Source organism: Amblyomma americanum, chromosome 9, assembly GCF_052857255.1.
Source record: "Amblyomma americanum isolate KBUSLIRL-KWMA chromosome 9, ASM5285725v1, whole genome shotgun sequence".
In the NCBI taxonomy this organism is placed as follows: domain Eukaryota; kingdom Metazoa; phylum Arthropoda; class Arachnida; order Ixodida; family Ixodidae; genus Amblyomma; species Amblyomma americanum.
The window spans coordinates 129,393,565-129,411,087 of record NC_135505.1 but is presented as its reverse complement, the minus strand read 5'-3'; the positions used below and the strand labels follow the sequence as shown (position 1 = coordinate 129,411,087).

The following is a 17,523-nucleotide window of genomic DNA, read 5'->3' as shown; positions in this document are numbered from 1 at the left end:
CTCCTTGACATTTCATTAGTGCTTCTTCCTACATGCAGCGTAGTCATAGACTGAACAGGCTTCCAGGCCAAATAGCGACGATAGCAGACAGTCCTGGTTTAAAATCAACCATCCTAGACTGATGTGACGATCTATATTCGTGCTTTTTTACGCGCGATTTTTAATCCCCTTTCCTGCTTTGGGGTACGATAAATAAATGAATTATTCAATAAGCATTTAAACTCAAGCTCTATGGAAAACAATGCCTCCAGAAGAACAAAGAAAAAAAATCACGAGTACAATAATTCGGAACACTACCAGAAAAAACTACGGCACCAATTCCCCGCTAGTACGAGGCAGTGTGAGCAGCAAAACAAATTGAGTACACGTCTGTCTCACCTTTGCTTTTGCGGCAAAGCATACGCTTCCCAGGAGACACACGAGGAGCAAGGAAGTCCCCTTTCGGAGCCGGGCGTAGTTCGGTGACATCGCGTCCGGCATTCTGAGCCCTCTATTTCTGGACGGCTAATATTTACTCTTACTGCTCTCACTGGCATGCAAGCGTGTTGGCGACGTTTGGATTCGTCTTTACTGTGGAGCCAATACCGCGGGAAGTAGACTTGTGATATTTATGGAGCACACTGATCGGCTTAGCTCAGTACCGAACCGCCACTGCCGCCGAGTTCTATGGCATTCCCTGGATTGCTGCTGTGTGCACGAACAGTCGGTTTTTGTAGGTACAGATTCTGCACTGTCTGGTCTAGCCAGCGACTGTGTAGACAGCAGGTAAAAAGGAAGCTCAGCGAATCGTGTCTAGTCGCGCGCGCGTCATCACACTGGGAGTAAAAAAAGGTCGTGCAACCCATAGCGCTGACCGCGAGATGTGCAGAGGTGAGGAAGAAACGTTGTTGCAAGAGAGAAGGGCCAGACTGCATCCTCTAGCCTGGGAGCGTGACAGATTTGGCGATTGCTAAACACGATTTGCTGCAGTTGCAAATGAGCTCAGATTTCACTAAACTTGGGGTGTTTTTCTGCATAGTTAGGAATAACGAGGACTAACGACTATTCAGTGAGCAGACGAAAATTGTGATGGATTTGGGTCTGGCAGTCTTGCTGCTAAAGATATCTTAAGAGCGTCCTCGCATTGTTGCCGCTGTGTACCTTCAGTGTTGTTCCACGGGACGCTTGAGGTTTGAAAAGACGTTCCAACTGCGCCGCTAAGGTTTGGCACAGTTGATGGTAAATATTCCAATGATTAGCCTACAGAAAATAAATAAATACACTCGAAAGGAGACAGCAAGGCCGCCACCGTAGCAGCTGAGTTTTAAAAGGGCCGTACGCGGCACTTGGAGTCGGCGGTTCGTATGCCAACAACGGCATGTCATTGTCTTTAATTTCGCTTTACTTTCAATTTTCTCGTACTTTAAAGAAAAATCGGCAATTATCTTCTGTCTACAACAAAAGCCATAGCAAGACTTATTCAAAACATTGCCCTATGTATAATTTGGGCACATAGACTGTTGGCGTTTGTTTAAAGTTCTGCTGTGCTCACAAATACAGATACATCCTCAGATACATCCCTGAAGATTAAGTGCAAGCTTAGCGTCGGATAGCTCTGGTGACTCATAAAAAGGTGCAAAAGGAAGCAAAAGTTCTGGCAAGTGACGTAAACAATAGAAGCAGGAGAATTTCGGAAGTGTTTCATATCAAAGTGATTCGTTAGTCTTGCATATAAGCGCACTCTTTGCTTCATAGGACAGGAATGAATTGGTGTTAACAGGGCTGTAAGAGAAAACAAAACCATAGCAGGGAAATAAATGCGCGTGAGTATCTGGGGGATGAGTTCAGTAAAGAGCCCTAAAAATGTGCAAAGCGCGAAATAAGCCACGTGATACTTATCTTTATTTGCGTTTGTCTTGTTTATCGAAAGAAAAACTTGAAGGATTCAGAAACACTCTTTAGCAATAATACAGTAGTCCTATACAGCATATACTAAATTACTGCACAGAAACTCAGATGTTTGCGAATACGTTTGATTTTAGGTTAAGGAGAAATCACCCTGCAAAACGAAGAAAGTTAGCTGGGGCGACATCAAGAGACAGGTACACAGTGCAGTAGGCTAGAGATGGTGTTCCAATTAGTGATATCCTAGCTGAAGTAAGCAAGGGGAAATGCAGATGGGCAGCGAATCTTGTTCGAAGAAACAAATTGCCACCTCTTGGTAATTAAGTATATTTCAAGAGATTATATGACCGGCGATGGGCGGCAGAGAGCCAGAAATCCGGCACGCGTGCTAGTTTTCTTACGCGTACCTAAGAGGTGACTATTGGCAGACCTAAGTGGACAAGCGAGATCGCGAGATGACAGCATTCGTAACGCCGGATGGACTTGATAAATTCAAGGTCCTTCCTTTCGGTTTGTGTTCGGCTCCAACGACGTTTGAAGAAATCATGGACGCGGTTTTATCAGGCCTGTAATTGAAAACCTGTTTGGTCTACCAGGACGACGTAGTTTTCTTTTCGCCAACGTTCGAAGAACGCCTCCCGCGCCATTTGACTATACTGTAGGGTAAAGATTGAAAATCTCCACTTCAATTACGAGGAGCTCCTGTTCCTGGGCCATGTCGTCAGCATCGTACTTTCCGGCCGGATTCTGCTAAAACCACACCCGTTGCCAACTTTTCCACTCCTTCGGACAAGTAAACAATCCGGCGTTTTTGGGACCTCTGTGCTTATTACCGGCGGTTCATTCCAAACTTTTCCCGACTTGGTGCTCCGTTAACGCGTCTCAGAACAGAGGATGTCCTGTTCGCGGGGAACGAATGGCAGCGGTAGGCATTTGATGAATTACGGCTCCGCTTGGAAACCACGCCTGTTATTCGATTCTCGTGCAGAGAGATCTGGTCCACACAAATGCCAGCAACGTGGGCGAGCTCGGTGCTGTACTCGTCCGGTGGGGGAACGGCGCCAAGCGTGTCATAGCGTACGCCAGCCGAACTCTATTTGGGATGAAGCTAATTACTCCACTAGCTAAAAAGAATGTCTCGCCCTTGTTTTGGCAGTAATGGAATTGCAACCTTACCTGTTCGACCGGCACTTTAAAGTCGTAAGCGACTACCACTCGCTCTACTGGTTGACGAACTTACGGGATTCCTCTGGCCGTATTGAACGTTGGGGCTTTTGTCTTCAGGGGTCTGACATGACCATAGTGTACAAATCAGGGCACCATCACAATAATATCGACTCCTTGTCCAGGTCTCCAGTCGAGGTTGCGCGTGAAGGCGACGACCAGCCCGACTTTCAAACAGCAACGTGAAGACACGGAGCTGAAACCTCTCATTGACTACATGGAAGTGCGTTTCACGGCGGTTCCCTAGCCCTTCCTAAGAACTCAGTCTTCTTTGTGCATGCGCAACAACGTGCTGTATGAAGCCAACTTTTCTCCAACAAGACAATACCATCTCCTCGTCGTCTCATCGCCTTTTTGAGAAGAAATCCTGGATAGGCATGTCATGATGGGACAATCGCCGGTCGCCTCAGGTAAGCTCGCACTCTGGCTCAGATCCAACATAGCTATTACTGACTTAGGCTTGCGGCTACAGTGCGGCGCTGCGTGTGTACATGCCACGATTGTCAGCGTCGGAAAAGACCCCTTGACGAGCCAGCTGGGCTTTTACATCTCGTACAAGTGCTCAGAGTTCCATTTAGGCAAGTTGATATGGTCTTTCTTCCCTTTTCCGTTTCATTTACGTGATTTGAAGTTGGACCACCTTCCAACTTCATATTCGGGGCAACTGGTGGATAATCATCGCCACTGATTATCTTTCGCGCTGTGCTTAGACTAAGGCACTCCATTGCGGCACAACCGCCGAGGCTGCGAAATTTTTCATGGAAAACATCGTCCTGCGGCATGGGGCCCCGGCACTTATAGGCACGGTTAGAGGCACCGCTTTCACTTCCAAACTCTTAGAATCCCTCATTCCACTGAGTGGCACTACTCATAGAAAAGTGACCGTTTACCATCCGGATACGAACCTCCTGACGGAGCGTCTTAGCAAAACTTTCGTCGACATGCTGTCTATGTACATTTGCGTTGAACATCAATCTTGGGACGATATCCTGCTGTATATTTGGCGTAAATCATGGCGCAACAAGAAACCACGCGGAGGGCTCCCATTTGTCTGTTGTATGGCCTCCAAGTATCGACAATGCGGGAAGCAATGCTGCCCCATGATGACCGAGGAATTTACTCTTCGCCGAGGAATTTACTCTTCGTGCAAAAGAAGCCAGACAACTGACGAGGCACCGCATCCCGCACAAACAAGACTGTGACGCCCGGTGTTACAACTGCGGGTACGAACAGGTGACGTTCGAAACAGATGACAGTGTGTGGGTGTGTACACCCATTCGACGCCGAGGACTTTCAGAAAAACTGCTCAAGGAGTACTACGCCACCTACAGATATCTCCGTCAGCTAAGCGACGTCACATATGACGTCCTTTCAGATGGGTTCTCCGTGATTACTCGGCGTCAGCTGAGACCTTGTATCGTGTACGTCGTACGGATGAAGCCTTACTTTTCGCCAGACATTTTCACGACACAATTTTGTTTACTTTATCTTCGCCTTATTTTTCTTGCATCACGTCGATTCTCCCTCTCAGAGGACGGCAAAAACTGTCTGCAACAACAGCCGTTAAGGAAGCTGCTTGGCGCGAAGCTCCTGAGCCACGCTGATGGCTTTGATGAAGAAACTGACGTTCCGTTGCGACCTGCTCTTGCCGCTTCCAGTGCTTCTGAGTGTTGTTCTTTCTCTGAAGTTTAGGCTCGAGTATACATTCATTCTATGTTCACCTGCGATAATCTTCGATTCTGGCTCCATTTCGAATTCGTATCTTATTTCACCTGGTTGCCAGTGCTTCGGTTATCGAAATGATCGCGTGTTGAGTCTTTGCTTTCTAGTTTTCTAATGCTGACTTGAGACATTGTTCGTGCCAGCCATGCGCGGACAGCTAAAACAGGAAGGGCAGACTCGCTCTTCTTCACTGCAGCACCGTAAAAGGTAGCCTATGAATCTTACTGTGTCAAAAAAAATTTACTCGGGAATGCGTCCATACGTATGAAATAATTAGGGTGGAAAATGATAACTGACAATTTTGTTTTCAGGATGAATGAACTCAATTGGACGCTCTCGTGTGTCTTCTGAAACTCTTGCGTTGGGGGCCCGTAAAATGTGCTCCACAGTGAATTTAACAATGTGCGGCTGCATTTGAAAATAGAGCACAGTGTCTGCCTCCTTCCGTTTAAAAAGATGGCCGAGACGAAAGCTCATAGCCGCTACCAGCGACGCGCATAAATTTACCGGAGCTGTCAGACCGGCCAAGCATTTCTGACGGGGACGTGCGCTTGACCAAGACCGGGGAGCACATCGCACTGGATATAAACGCGCTCCCCAAATATGCAACTGCAGTTGCATATTTTTGCAGCGCGGCGATATCTCTCGGCTGTTGGCGAGAGATTGTAAGAAAAGAGAGAGGGAAGGGCGCAGCTGTGGCGAAGCGCCCTGATATGCGCCGCGCCGGATGCGAGTCACTTGTTAGCGCGCGTGCAAATCACTGTTCGCGTCAACACATCACGGGTCAAGTGCTGCTGGCGACTATGATTTGGGCGCGGCAGCTTGAACGTGCGGATGTGCGGTAGTTCAGGATATGGAGAAACGCCACCCCCATGTTGTGCACTGGAGCGGCAGTACGGGGAAATTAACAATGACCGTCAGTGCGACGCCGAACTTGAAAACAAATTTTTTATGACAAGAAACTTCTCTAAACATCCCTGCGCGAAATTGAAACTATACTAGCAATGAAAGGTCTACATTTTTTGTTGGTACTTTAACTACGTGAGTTTGAAATTTTTTCAGCGTATTGAATGCTGAATACGCGGAAAAGCTCCCTCCTTTATCCCTTCCCTTACGGCGCGGTTCAGGTGTCCAACGATATATGAGACAGATACTGCGCCATTTCCTTTCCACCAAAAACCAATTATATATATAAAAGCACACCCTTCTGCAAATTAGAAATTTATTTTCAGAATTTTTTGTCGAGGATAAATTAAAGTGTTCATCTAAAACTTTTACACGTACATAAAAACACGATCGTTTAAAACCGACTTGGTTCCTTCATCAAGGTGCGACTGCGGATCAGCTTGGCTTTACTTCAAGCCAACATGTTAAGTTACTTCCATCACCACTTTGGGATTGGCCTATTGACTATCGCAATCTTGAAGTTGCGCAGGACGATCTCATGCTATGAGAGCTTCAGTGATAAGATAGTGATCTCACGTGATAGCTTTAGAAGCTCTTTTAGCTGAAAACGCGGCGCCCTGCGCCGTTTCCTTGCGTCACATGGAAAAAAAATACTTGAGGTTTCAAATATAGCCAACAATTTTAAGGAGGGTGCAAATTAAGCCAAAACTGACGAGGAATGGCGGTTTGGTTTATGGGGGCTTAACATCCCGAACCGACTCAAGCTATGAGAGGCTCTGTGGTGAGGGGCTCCAGAAATTTCGACCACGTGGGGTTCTTTAACGTGCACTGACATCGCACAGTACACGTGTCTCTTGAATTTCTCCGCCGTCGAAATTCGACCGCCGCGACCGGATCGAACTCGCGTCGTTCGGGCATACCTTCCTATATTTTCCATGCCTGGGCATCGGCTTAGAAGCGGCTGCTCAAACAATATCAAGGCTACCAGAGCCCCTTGCGGGCGGACTGTGAGGAAGTCAGAAGAGGGTTTCACTACGCGCGAACGGGCACGTGCTGCTTGTTCGTGCGAACTTCAATCTCTGCCGCGAGCGGGTTGTCTTCGATGCGATAGAGAGAGGGGGGGGGGGGGGGGGAGAAAAATTATTGTTGGGAAGATGCTGACCATCTTGAGGTAGTTCAGCCGCTCCAGGTGCCCGGCAGTTAGTCTGCCGGCGACCTCCTGCGCTCTCGCCGTGGCCCTGGACTGAACGTCTGGGTCCGGGCTGGCGAGAACAGCTTTCCATTTTTTCAAGCGTGGGAGATGTGACTAGATCTACTGGAGGTGGATCCTCCTTGCAGGCCCATACGCGAACTCATCATGGACAGCGGAAAAAATAGGTATCAGGTATTTACCGAGGCGAGCGCCTCTTCGTGGCGAGCGCCTCATTCATCGACACATGCATATTTTTGCCGATCGCCGAGAAGTGGCGCTCAAAGCCTTGTTCTTGGCAGGCACGAAACGCATAGGCCACGAAGGGTGGTAAGTTCACGCGTGATGGAGGGGTACCTAGTAAGCGCGCTGTGGTATGTATGACTTAGGAACATGTGTTTCAATGTGTGTATGAGTATGTGGTGGTGTAGTACGTCGTGAAGTGTAATCTAGACAGTGGATGGTAATTGTAATTGGCAATCTGTAATTGTGATTGGTGATTGGAAATGGGTAATGTGATCGGCAGTTCAGATTGTAATAAATGACCGTGCTTAGTAAAATGATTGGGAATTGGTAATCAGTAATGGTGATTGGCAATCGATGATTAGAAATTTCTGATTGGTGTTCGATAATTGTAATCGATTATTCGGATTGGTACTTGCTAATTAAATGAGCTTTATGATTGGTTATTGCTATCTGTGATTTCGGAAAGGGTGTAATTGGCGATTGGTAACCGATTATTGTGAATTCGAAAAGTGTCAACATTTCGCGCCGTCCGCCAGGGGAGCAAGCCATGGCGACATTATCGGAAAGTTGAAATTGCGTGTGAGTGCCGGTATAGTGACGCCGTCAGCGGGTGCACGACGTTGCAACATGCGTAAAAAGTTTTCATCGCGCGTGTGTGCCACCAGGGTGCGCTGCCCTGGGCAGCAAGACGTGGTGACATGCGTGGAAAGTTTCCATAGCGCTGGAATAAAAAGAGAAAAATAAAGGGAGTAGAAGGCGCTGTCATGCCTACTCCTAAGGCGAAGCTCAAGCGTCGTCCTATTTTTTTTCTTTTAGGCAGGCGTGCCAGCTCCTCGAATAGCCTAGTGTGAACATTCAGATGACGACGAGCTATATCGTAACTTGGGCGCCGTACTTTAGATGCAACAAAACCTAGTTTTCATCTAGTTCCTTTGAATTTCATGGCAACATAGCGCAGAAAAGGCGTGGACGAAGCAAGAAATGGGACTGGCACTAACTTCGAGCTTTAATTCAGGTGTCATATGAGGATTATATAGACCATTCCATCGGGCGAAGAAGATGACGAAACGCCTCCACTCTGGGCTGTTGCAGTCTCCACTGCCGCTCCACAGTACTAGCGTGGTGTTCGCACAACAATAAATAAATATTAATCGGCTAAACATGCGAATATGAAAAAACAACAGTGATTATGGGACGAGAAACCGCTGAAAGCAGCAACTGACATTGTCCCGTCATACCCTTGAAGCCTGAGCTTAAATGTACCCCGAATTTTAGAGACTATATATCATGCGCTGCCAAGAGCACGTTTATCGTGGTAATGCTCCACCATGAACAGATGTATATATAACTGTCATGCATTATTTTACCCAGTACACTCAACACAACGCATGCTCATTTAGTGCTCTTGAAGATGAAGGGGGGAAATGAACAGAATTCACAGCTAAACATGATCTTTCCTACAAATTAACAAGCGATCATTCGACAGTCACATCTGAGAGCTCTCGCACAGGCTTTACAACCCACATTACTGGCTGCTGGAGGCACACAGTGAAAATGGCATACCAAAGCGATTGTAATACCATACTGTCGCAATGTGAGTGCAGCAGTTGGTATGGGGAACTTGCGCTGAAGTTTGCGGTGCCGATTGCAGCGCCATAACACACTGCCTAGCGAGAAGAGCAAGTAGTTTTGAGTAGTACTATTAATACGTTACCGCGCCACCTTCGGGCGCTTATTGGCGTGAGCCTCCGCGCTCTGTCGAAGGCATACGTGCCGTGCGTCAGCAATCTGGGCTACGCCGATAGAAGCTAGGCAATGAATGCTGTCAGCCAAACGTGGGTACCTAATCGCGCAGAATGTGTTCTCGCGTTTGCAGCGGCCCAAGCGTCTGACAAAAGCAGTTTTGAGTCACCGAATGGAACAATTGCAGGGCCACCTTGGCAGCGCAGGTTCCCCATTTTCCAAGAGAGCATCATTTCTTCTCTTACGCAGCGCTGTTTATCCTGCACTACACCGCCTTTCTGTGAGCAGTAGCGTTAAAACCTATGACTGGAGGTGTGGCACTTATGCCAAACACAAGCGCACATATGTAGGTGACAAGCACGTTGCACGACGACAAAAATTAACCAAGCGCTTGAAACTGACGCTGATAGCAGGCAAGAAGCAGCGCGCAAACGAAGTCATTAGATAAAGGGACCTACACCCATGGAAGCCTACAGCGGGAGCTTTTGTCAATGTGGGTGCGTAACAGCCGCTGACCGCTGCTGTGAAAGACTGGGAACATAAATATATTGCTATCAGGAAAGCGTTTGAGTTTCGACGAAGTACACGGAGCTTAACCATTTTTAAAGCCAGTAACTAGAATGGCGTTTTAAATGATTACAATATATATATATATATATATATATATATATATATATATATATATATATATATATATATATAAGCAGTAGAACTTTTTGTTTGTTTGGCCACTGAACGCATTTCTGGCGCTTCAGCCCCCCTCCCCCCACCCCCTTGCTGCTGTCGCTAGCACTTGGTTCTTTGCAGCATTCGTGCCCTTCCTTGGCGACCCATGTAAATTCACCTAACTCCTCCTAGCGGCGATTAGCAACTAGCCCATGCCAGCGTGGAAACGTTTGGTCACACGAGCCTGTCCTGGGCCCATCAGCTCGGCGCCCGGCTTGAACAGCATGCCAGTGGAGAAAACTTTCGTTGAATAGCTCTGGCACAAAATTCCGCTTTGACAGCTTCGTCATGATTACCTAGGTATGTTATTTAACCAAATGCACGCCTCTAATCGATCAGAATATGATTTCCCGCTTGTTGAGGCCTAAGCGGCAGACGGCAAAAGTTTTTATTCGAACATGGCGCCAACGGTAGCGCCGCCTAGGCACTGTAGGTTGCCTATTGCGCGAGCGGGAAACATGGCAAGAAATTTCTTCATTGCTTCACCACAACGAGAAAAGTTTTGTCCAGATAGCGACTCGCGGTAGCCAAGCACTGAAAAAACTTGCGCACGCTATCCTGCTCGCCAGGCAGTCTTCACATAGGAAGCTAATTTTCTGTAATAAAAACTGTGCCAACATGGTTGCACAGAAATCGCAAGGAAATCTTTTTCCGAACAGGCGCGCATGTTATGTAGGTGGCTGTACATCTGTCCATGTCACTGTTCCATGTGGGTGTTCTCTCTACTTTTGCTCAGGTGTGTACACACTGCACGAAGTGCTTGCTAGAGTTCACAACCTACAGCAATACGGTGCCAAGACGCCATGGTTCGACAATACGTACGCGTCAAACCAAGAGATGGCAGCACAGTGCCAGCGACTGCTTCGTGTTCCCGACACGTGTTGTCACGGGACATGCGAGCGCATTGCCAGCATAGACGCTGCGCTCTACGCGGAGCAGCTCTCAGACAAGGAAAGTTTGCATCAACCGGACGTAGAGAAAGGTGGGGGCGCACCGGTTGCTATGGCAACTATCGCTGAGCTGATTACGGGCCTCGCCTGTCGGTGGAGCTCGGTTTGCTTAGTGCGGCAATGGCGTGGCTGTGGTTTTTGCTTTAGAAAACGAAAAATTACGCTACCGTACTCGTCCACTTGAAAGTTCATGGTGCGATCCGCGAGACGACACAGTGGTGCTCAGACTGGATGTGTTTGCTGAAGACGTAGAAAAGGTTAGTGCTGTTTCCATCTACTTCAACCCTATACGTATTGCCGATGGAAGCACTCATGAGAAATAGTTTGCGAGACTCACGAAAAGTGTAGAATTACTGCGAACGATATATGATAAAATTTTTGAGGCTCGATAAACGAGCCGTACAAAATGGCGTTAGAACATTTCTAAATGCCTTCCTGCTCTAAATGCTCACCCGGGCGCATCACCTGGGCACTTCTAGCAGAACGTTATCTGCGACCCTGCGTACGCCACTGAAAAAGGAATCGACATACGCTCGCGACAGGGGGTTCCTTACATTGGTTTTAGACCTAAAAAATGCGGTCAGTTGCCCACTGGGAAAAATCGGCACAACAATGGTCGAGGGAGCCCAGATAAGGGCGTGTCGCATGACAAGGCGACACTTTTTTGAACCACGCTGTTTACGGCATACACGTTTTCATTTCGAAAAAGTAGTGTAATTTTAATGTGATAAAGAATAACCGCCTCAACCTAATTACCGCGACTTTCTTTCTATAATCGCTGAGTGACTGATACGTACGACGTCACTCTTGTGAACCGACAATTTGGGCACGGATGACGAAGTTCACTAGCGCCATGCAGTGACGAAACCTGGCATTCGCTCTCGTTGCGAGCGGCCTCGACCTCGGAAGAGGGGCGTGCTTACGTTCGCGGCACTATCGCGCGAACTTGTGTGCGTTCCTTCGCTGACTTTGAATGGAACATCAGGCAAGCTGGTGTTGGGTGGTCGAGATTTGCGTTGGGGTGAACTTTGACAGCTTCGCTGAGTTCGCGCAAGGGCTCAGAGTTTCCAAGCCCGAACAACAACAACAACAACAACGTGCGCACACTTTCTGCATGTTTCAACTTTCCGCAGCGCTGCCCAAGCCTGACGCGAAAGTTCGGACATTTACAAACGTATGAAGCATACAGGAGCAACTGGCCATAAGTCTCGGATTGACGCAAGGTATCAACTGTCTTCTGGGGGTTTAGAGATACGAGCCATGACGCACGTATGAAATGTTCTGATTTTGATGTACTTATTTATTCGTGGTTCGTGTTTCCGTCCGTACAAGCTCAATACAATGATTCCAGTTGGTGAGTTGAGGGAAGGAATACGGAACACGAGCAACAAAAGGAACACAAAAACCAATGCAGGGGCCGGCTAACGGTATATCTTATACTTTCGAAGAACCGCCTCCGAATGCTGCTTGGCGCTTGTACTAAAAAATTAAGCAAATTAAGTAAAAATTAATCCCACAGCAGGGTGGAGGAGTGGTGTCGGAGTGAGAATGGAATTCCCCTGGAGCAGTAATACTAGTCTGGCCGAAGCATACAGTTCCTTACAAATGCCTAGAGGGAAAGCGAGCGGCACTGCACTTCAGCCGCCCCATGGGCGCCCAAAGCATCATAGGCCGGTGAGCTGCCTGTTGCGGAACAGTCCGATTTTTTTTGGGAACACAGAGTGGCGCAACTGAGATATCCCATTCCGTCCATGGCGCGCCCCACGCGCAAAGGACTTTGGCGCAAACGTAGTGCGCAAAAGCCATAGTAGCAGGAACGCAACCGCCCACGACGTCAATGAAAGGTTTCTGTTTTCAGAAATGCCATTAAAAAGCCTCTTAATGTGTTTGAATTGCAACATATTTTTTAAACATATATATATTTTTAAAAGCGCGACTGCTAACCACGAAATTGTCTTCTGTGGTTCAGAACACTTTGCAAACAGGAGAGCAGGCCATCGCTTATTTTAGCAAACTTTGCATTTACATGCTTTTCTGCTCGTTTGTTGCAATTTAGAAACAGGATATTGAATGTTAGGCATTCTTGATTATCGAACAACGTTTACTTTTGGATTACTTCTTGCCCAAACGTTGTAGGTCTGCAGTCGGTAGCTCGCCGGCCCATGATGCTTAGAGCGCCCACGATGGCTGAAGTAGTCTTGAAGAAGCTCCATGCAAACTCCCAAAGACGAGGCGCCAGTTTTCCCTATAGGTAATACTAAGAAACTCTATAAGGGGTGAAGGGGGTCGAGGGACCGAAGACGAAATCGCAAAAAGGGACGCGTGCTGGAAGTTGAAACAGGTTCCGGAAAATGTAGATGAACGGCAATGAAACCTAAAAGGAAGTGGGTAGAAGCATTAACAAAAAGGACGGCATTTGAAGGTGAAGCGCGACCATGGGGGCTAGTAAATCTATGGAAGCGAATTAAGGGAAAGGCCAGTGGCTGGAAGGATTGACAAGCCAAAATTCTCCGGGCACTCGCCTGTGAATGGCTACAAAAATTACTTTAGATTTTCCCCCGTAAACATTGCTTAAGTTCTACCTTCGCGGCCAGTCTGTCTCGAATGAAAGTGTTCCTGCTACATGCTCACGCACCACATGTGTTATAAATCATCGCCAAAATAAACGTTTCGATTCTTTGAGATGCAAGCAACTGAAAACTGGGACGTACCTAGTTAATCTTCCTAGATACGGCAAACAACGGTACTCACGGACAACTTTTTATGGCATTATAGCAAAGGCCTAGAAGGATAAAGAAGGAGACAACGGACCTTGTTCTCCTGCCGTGGTAAAAGAGTTGCTGGGCTCTAGATACGCCCAGCAGTTTCTTTCACTCTTCAATCGAACGTCCCGTCCCGGTTTCATCACTTCGGACCCCTAGGGCGAATAACCTACTGCCCGCGACTCGGGGATAAAGAACAACTCTGCACCCCTTTCCTGTCTTGCATCTGCTGCATTGCTAGAAAATGTTGTCCACGAGTATACTATCGAAGTATAATGTTTTTAATACGTAAAAAGAGCGCGATGAGATATGGCGATTTATATTTGAATATTTACCATTGGTCTAAACAGGGTTTACTATGAGCGCACCCACGGCATAAAAATAATAAATTAGCCGCCGCGGTGGCTCAGTGGTTATGGCTCTCAGCTGCTGACCCGAAAGACGCGGGTTCGATCCCGGCCACGGCGGTCAAATTGCGATGGAGGCGAAATTCGAGAGGCTCTTGTACTGTGCGATGTCAGTGCGCGTTAAAGAACTCCAGGTGGTCTCAATTTCCGGAGCCCTTCACTTCGACGTCCCTCATAGCCTGAGTCGCTTTGGGACGTTAAACCCCATAAACAAAACCAAAATAATAAATCAGAAAAAAGCAATCTCCAGACTTACGAGGGCTTGCCAGAGAGCCACGGCCAACTAGCTCAACTTTCGGTCGCACCAGGCTTGAATTATCGTTCGTTCATGATTTTCTTGCGTTTGGATGCCATGCCGGGTAAATCGCGATTTTTAAAGGTTGGACTTGAAACGTCTCAGCAGTAGAGAATAATGACAAAAATAGCAAAGGAACATCACTGTGGCTGTAATATATAACCGACCATTGACAAGTACCGGGCCACTGTGTTTTTTTTAAATATTTTATAAATATTTTTTTATTTTTAAAATGTTTTGAGCAATAAATTATTATTATTATTATTATTATTATTATTATTATTATTATTATTATTATTATTATTATTATTATTATTATTATTATTATTATTATTATTATTATTATTATTATTATTATTATTATTATTATGTAAGCCGCCGCGGTGGCAGAGTGGTTACGGCGCTCGGCTGCTGGCCCAAAAGAAACGGGTTCGATCCCGGCCGCGGCGGTCGAATTTCGATGGAGGCGAAATTCTAGAGGCCCGTGTACTGTGTGATGTCAGTGCCCGTTAAAGAACCCCAGGTGGTTAAAGAACCCCCGGAGCCCTTCAGTACGGTGTCTCTCATAGCCTGAGTAGCTTTGGGACGTTAAACCCCATAAACCAAACCTATTATTATTCTGCAGGCTGCGATCAAAGGGATTACTGCCGGAAGAACCGGGGCCGCGAAAGAAAGACATGAAAAGTGTTCCCGTGTCGTCTTGGGTAACCAATCAGAGGCGACTGCCCCTAGAATCACAGCGGGGTGGCTTTATCGCTTGCTTGTAGAATGAAACTGCAAGAAGGAATGTATGACGTTAGTATTGTTAAAACACACACGCGCACACACACACACACATTTCGAAGCGAAAGGAACCCGTTACGAATCCTGCCGTTACCCATAAGGGCGCCAACCTGAGAAAAGGGCACAAAATAAAGAAAATTCTCATAGCGGCATGCCGAAGTACACAAATAGCGAACAAAACCAAAATAAGGCTTGCGTGCGTGCGACGTGATAGCGTCATCACTGTTACCATGTGGTCAGGACTAAGCGACGTCCAGAAGTGAATTCCGTGACAGGCACAAGCTGGCGCCAGTATTTATCCTTAGCTTGAAAAAAACAAGATACAAGAGAGTCAAACGTAAGCACTTTGCTGCGAGATTGATTATGCCTGCTACATTTATAACCTATTTTACACTACTTTCCAAATGAATCTTGCCTTCCTCTTTTGCTTTGTGAAATACTTTATTCGCTAATTGTCATAATTCCCCATGGTGATGTATTGCAGGCTTACGCTATAGAAAGAGCGAGTTATCTATCGTTTGTTGGTTTCAAAAATGAATGCCCTGCAGGGTAATTGGCATTCCTTTGACGAAATACAAGCATGTTTGGGGAACCTGTTTCACAGTGGAGATATGACTAGCGAAGCAAATAATACGTCATGCCAAATATTTATTCAGTGCATCTAATGCGGTGTTATGCCCATGTTTTATTATTACGTTTCATGTTGCCAGTAACAATAAAATGTTCAGTCCCAAAATGAAAGCACTGTGTATTGTAAAAAGGCTGGGATGACCGCTGAGACGCACACTAGGATGACAGACAGAAGACGCGTTAAATTAGCAAATTTTTATTCGCCATCTGTGAACGCAAGCAGGATGAACTTGGAGGCTGCGATAGCAGCAAGTGCTGCCAGCTGTTATCGAAGGTCAAATTGCCTCCGCTTTGAAAAAATCTGAAGAATAAAGCATATTGAGTGCAATGCACGCCATTTCCACGAAACCCGATCCACGGCTACTTTTGTGCAATTTCCTCCCTATACCACTTAATATTAACATGATTTCAAAAACCTAGCACCACAGGAACATATACGACATGAATAACTTGAACAGAAGAACCATTTATAGTGTTAGCTAGCATTTTATAGAGTTCGTTCAAAAACTGTACTAACACTGACAGTGCACTGAAAGAGGGAAAATAGCAGAAAACGGGAATCTTCCCCTGTTTTGATCAATTTATACAGACGTATGTTACGCCGTTGCTAAAGACACAAAAATATTAAAAAGGATATCTAAAATAGCATTATCTGCAGAAACTTCATAAGCTCATTTACGGTGCTGCTCTCTAAAATTGTACTAGAGCCCTCATTAGTGGACATAATACGGAATGTGACAAGAGCCGAAATGCAACGAGAGATACAGCTCTACTGGGTCCCCGAACACTAAGGAATCAAAGTGGAAGAGACACGAATGCCCTGCACATGCCTGTAACGGCCTAATAAAACACTTAAACATATCTTGCAAAGGTTGAGTGAAGCTTCTAGAAAGTAAACTGGGAGCTGAATATGGGGGGGGGGGGGGGCACGCTTCGTAAGATAATGAAGTGAGCAACAAACAACATTTAGTGCAGCCAGTTGTGGAGGAATTCAAGTCATCTAGACTGTAGTCAGCAAGAATGTTTTATCCAGGTAATTGCATGCCGCCTTTGCTTTGGACATTTGCATTTCACATTCAATTGCATACTCTGGAAACACGAGAAGCCTACAATCAAAGCATTTGGAGTTGAGCTCAGGTTTAAGCGCATCCTTCTGTCTCGTAAAAATTTTGAGAAGCTAAGTGGAAACATTTTACCCGATTTTACACTGGACACATCTCATTCAATTCGCACCTGCTGCGGAAGGAAATTTCCTTGTTTAGGTTTCATGCGTGCTTGCTTATTTAAAGAGAGCATTCTGAACAAGCTCTGAATTTCAAAAAAATCTTTAGTGTTTAACAGAAAAACAAATCACGGACCCTGTGCTTGACGTGTGTCGATGACGCATGTTGCCTCGCTGTACACTCTAAAACTCAACCCTACACAATCGCGCACCACAAAAAATTCGCGGAAATATGTTCTGTCGCATAGAACTGTCGCTAACTGTTGTTTAAGACATTTGCTAACCGATGTAGTTTTAAATTTTCTCTTGTTTCTTTTTGTTTACAGGGGAGGACACATTGAAGCTTCAAAATGAGGAAAGAGGTCATGTACAGAGACCTGCCGGGCGGACCACTCCAGCTCAATTTCACCGACGAGCTGCCGCTGTGCATGTTCTGCTCGAAATGCGGCATGCTTTCAAAAAACATGTTTGAGGATCCGAAGTGCCACGCTTTTTGCAGCGTATGCATATTCGAATCGAGCGACCGGAAGAAAATACATTGCAAGTACGAAAACAAGGAAGTGTCTGTTGATGAGGTATTGCCGCCTTCTTGTTACCCGTGTATTTTTGAATGGCGTTCTTGTGCGTTCCAACACCAACATTTTTGCCTGAAACAAGTTTGGATACCATTTTTTTTCATCTTTCTTTGTCAAACAAGGCGGATTGTCTAGGTTGAATTCGCTGCCACATGTTTCAAACGTTCACGGGCAAGTGCGAGAACCATGAAATCAAAATAACGAATAGCAAGAATCATTAAGCTTAATTATGTTACGCAAGCAATCGTGGGGCTTTATT

At 46.3% G+C, this 17,523-nt stretch overlaps 1 protein-coding gene across 5 annotated transcripts in view; it reads left to right on the top strand.

The window, feature by feature from the left end:
* Window positions 1–10,598: 10,598 nt before the first annotated feature.
* LOC144104344 (uncharacterized) overlaps window positions 10,599–17,523 on the top strand; it is an 81,426-nt gene continuing 74,501 nt past the window's right edge. For 3 of the 5 annotated variants that reach the window (XM_077637290.1, XM_077637289.1, XM_077637286.1), the window contains exons 1-2: window positions 10,600–10,847; window positions 17,016–17,264. In XM_077637290.1, the coding sequence (XP_077493416.1) occupies window positions 17,040–17,264 (225 nt within the window). In that variant the 5' untranslated portion in view covers window positions 10,600–10,847; window positions 17,016–17,039. Of the gene's footprint in view, window positions 10,848–12,746; window positions 12,842–17,015; window positions 17,265–17,523 lie in introns of those variants that run through there. The other 2 variants (XM_077637288.1, XM_077637287.1) reach the window with 2 other exon arrangements.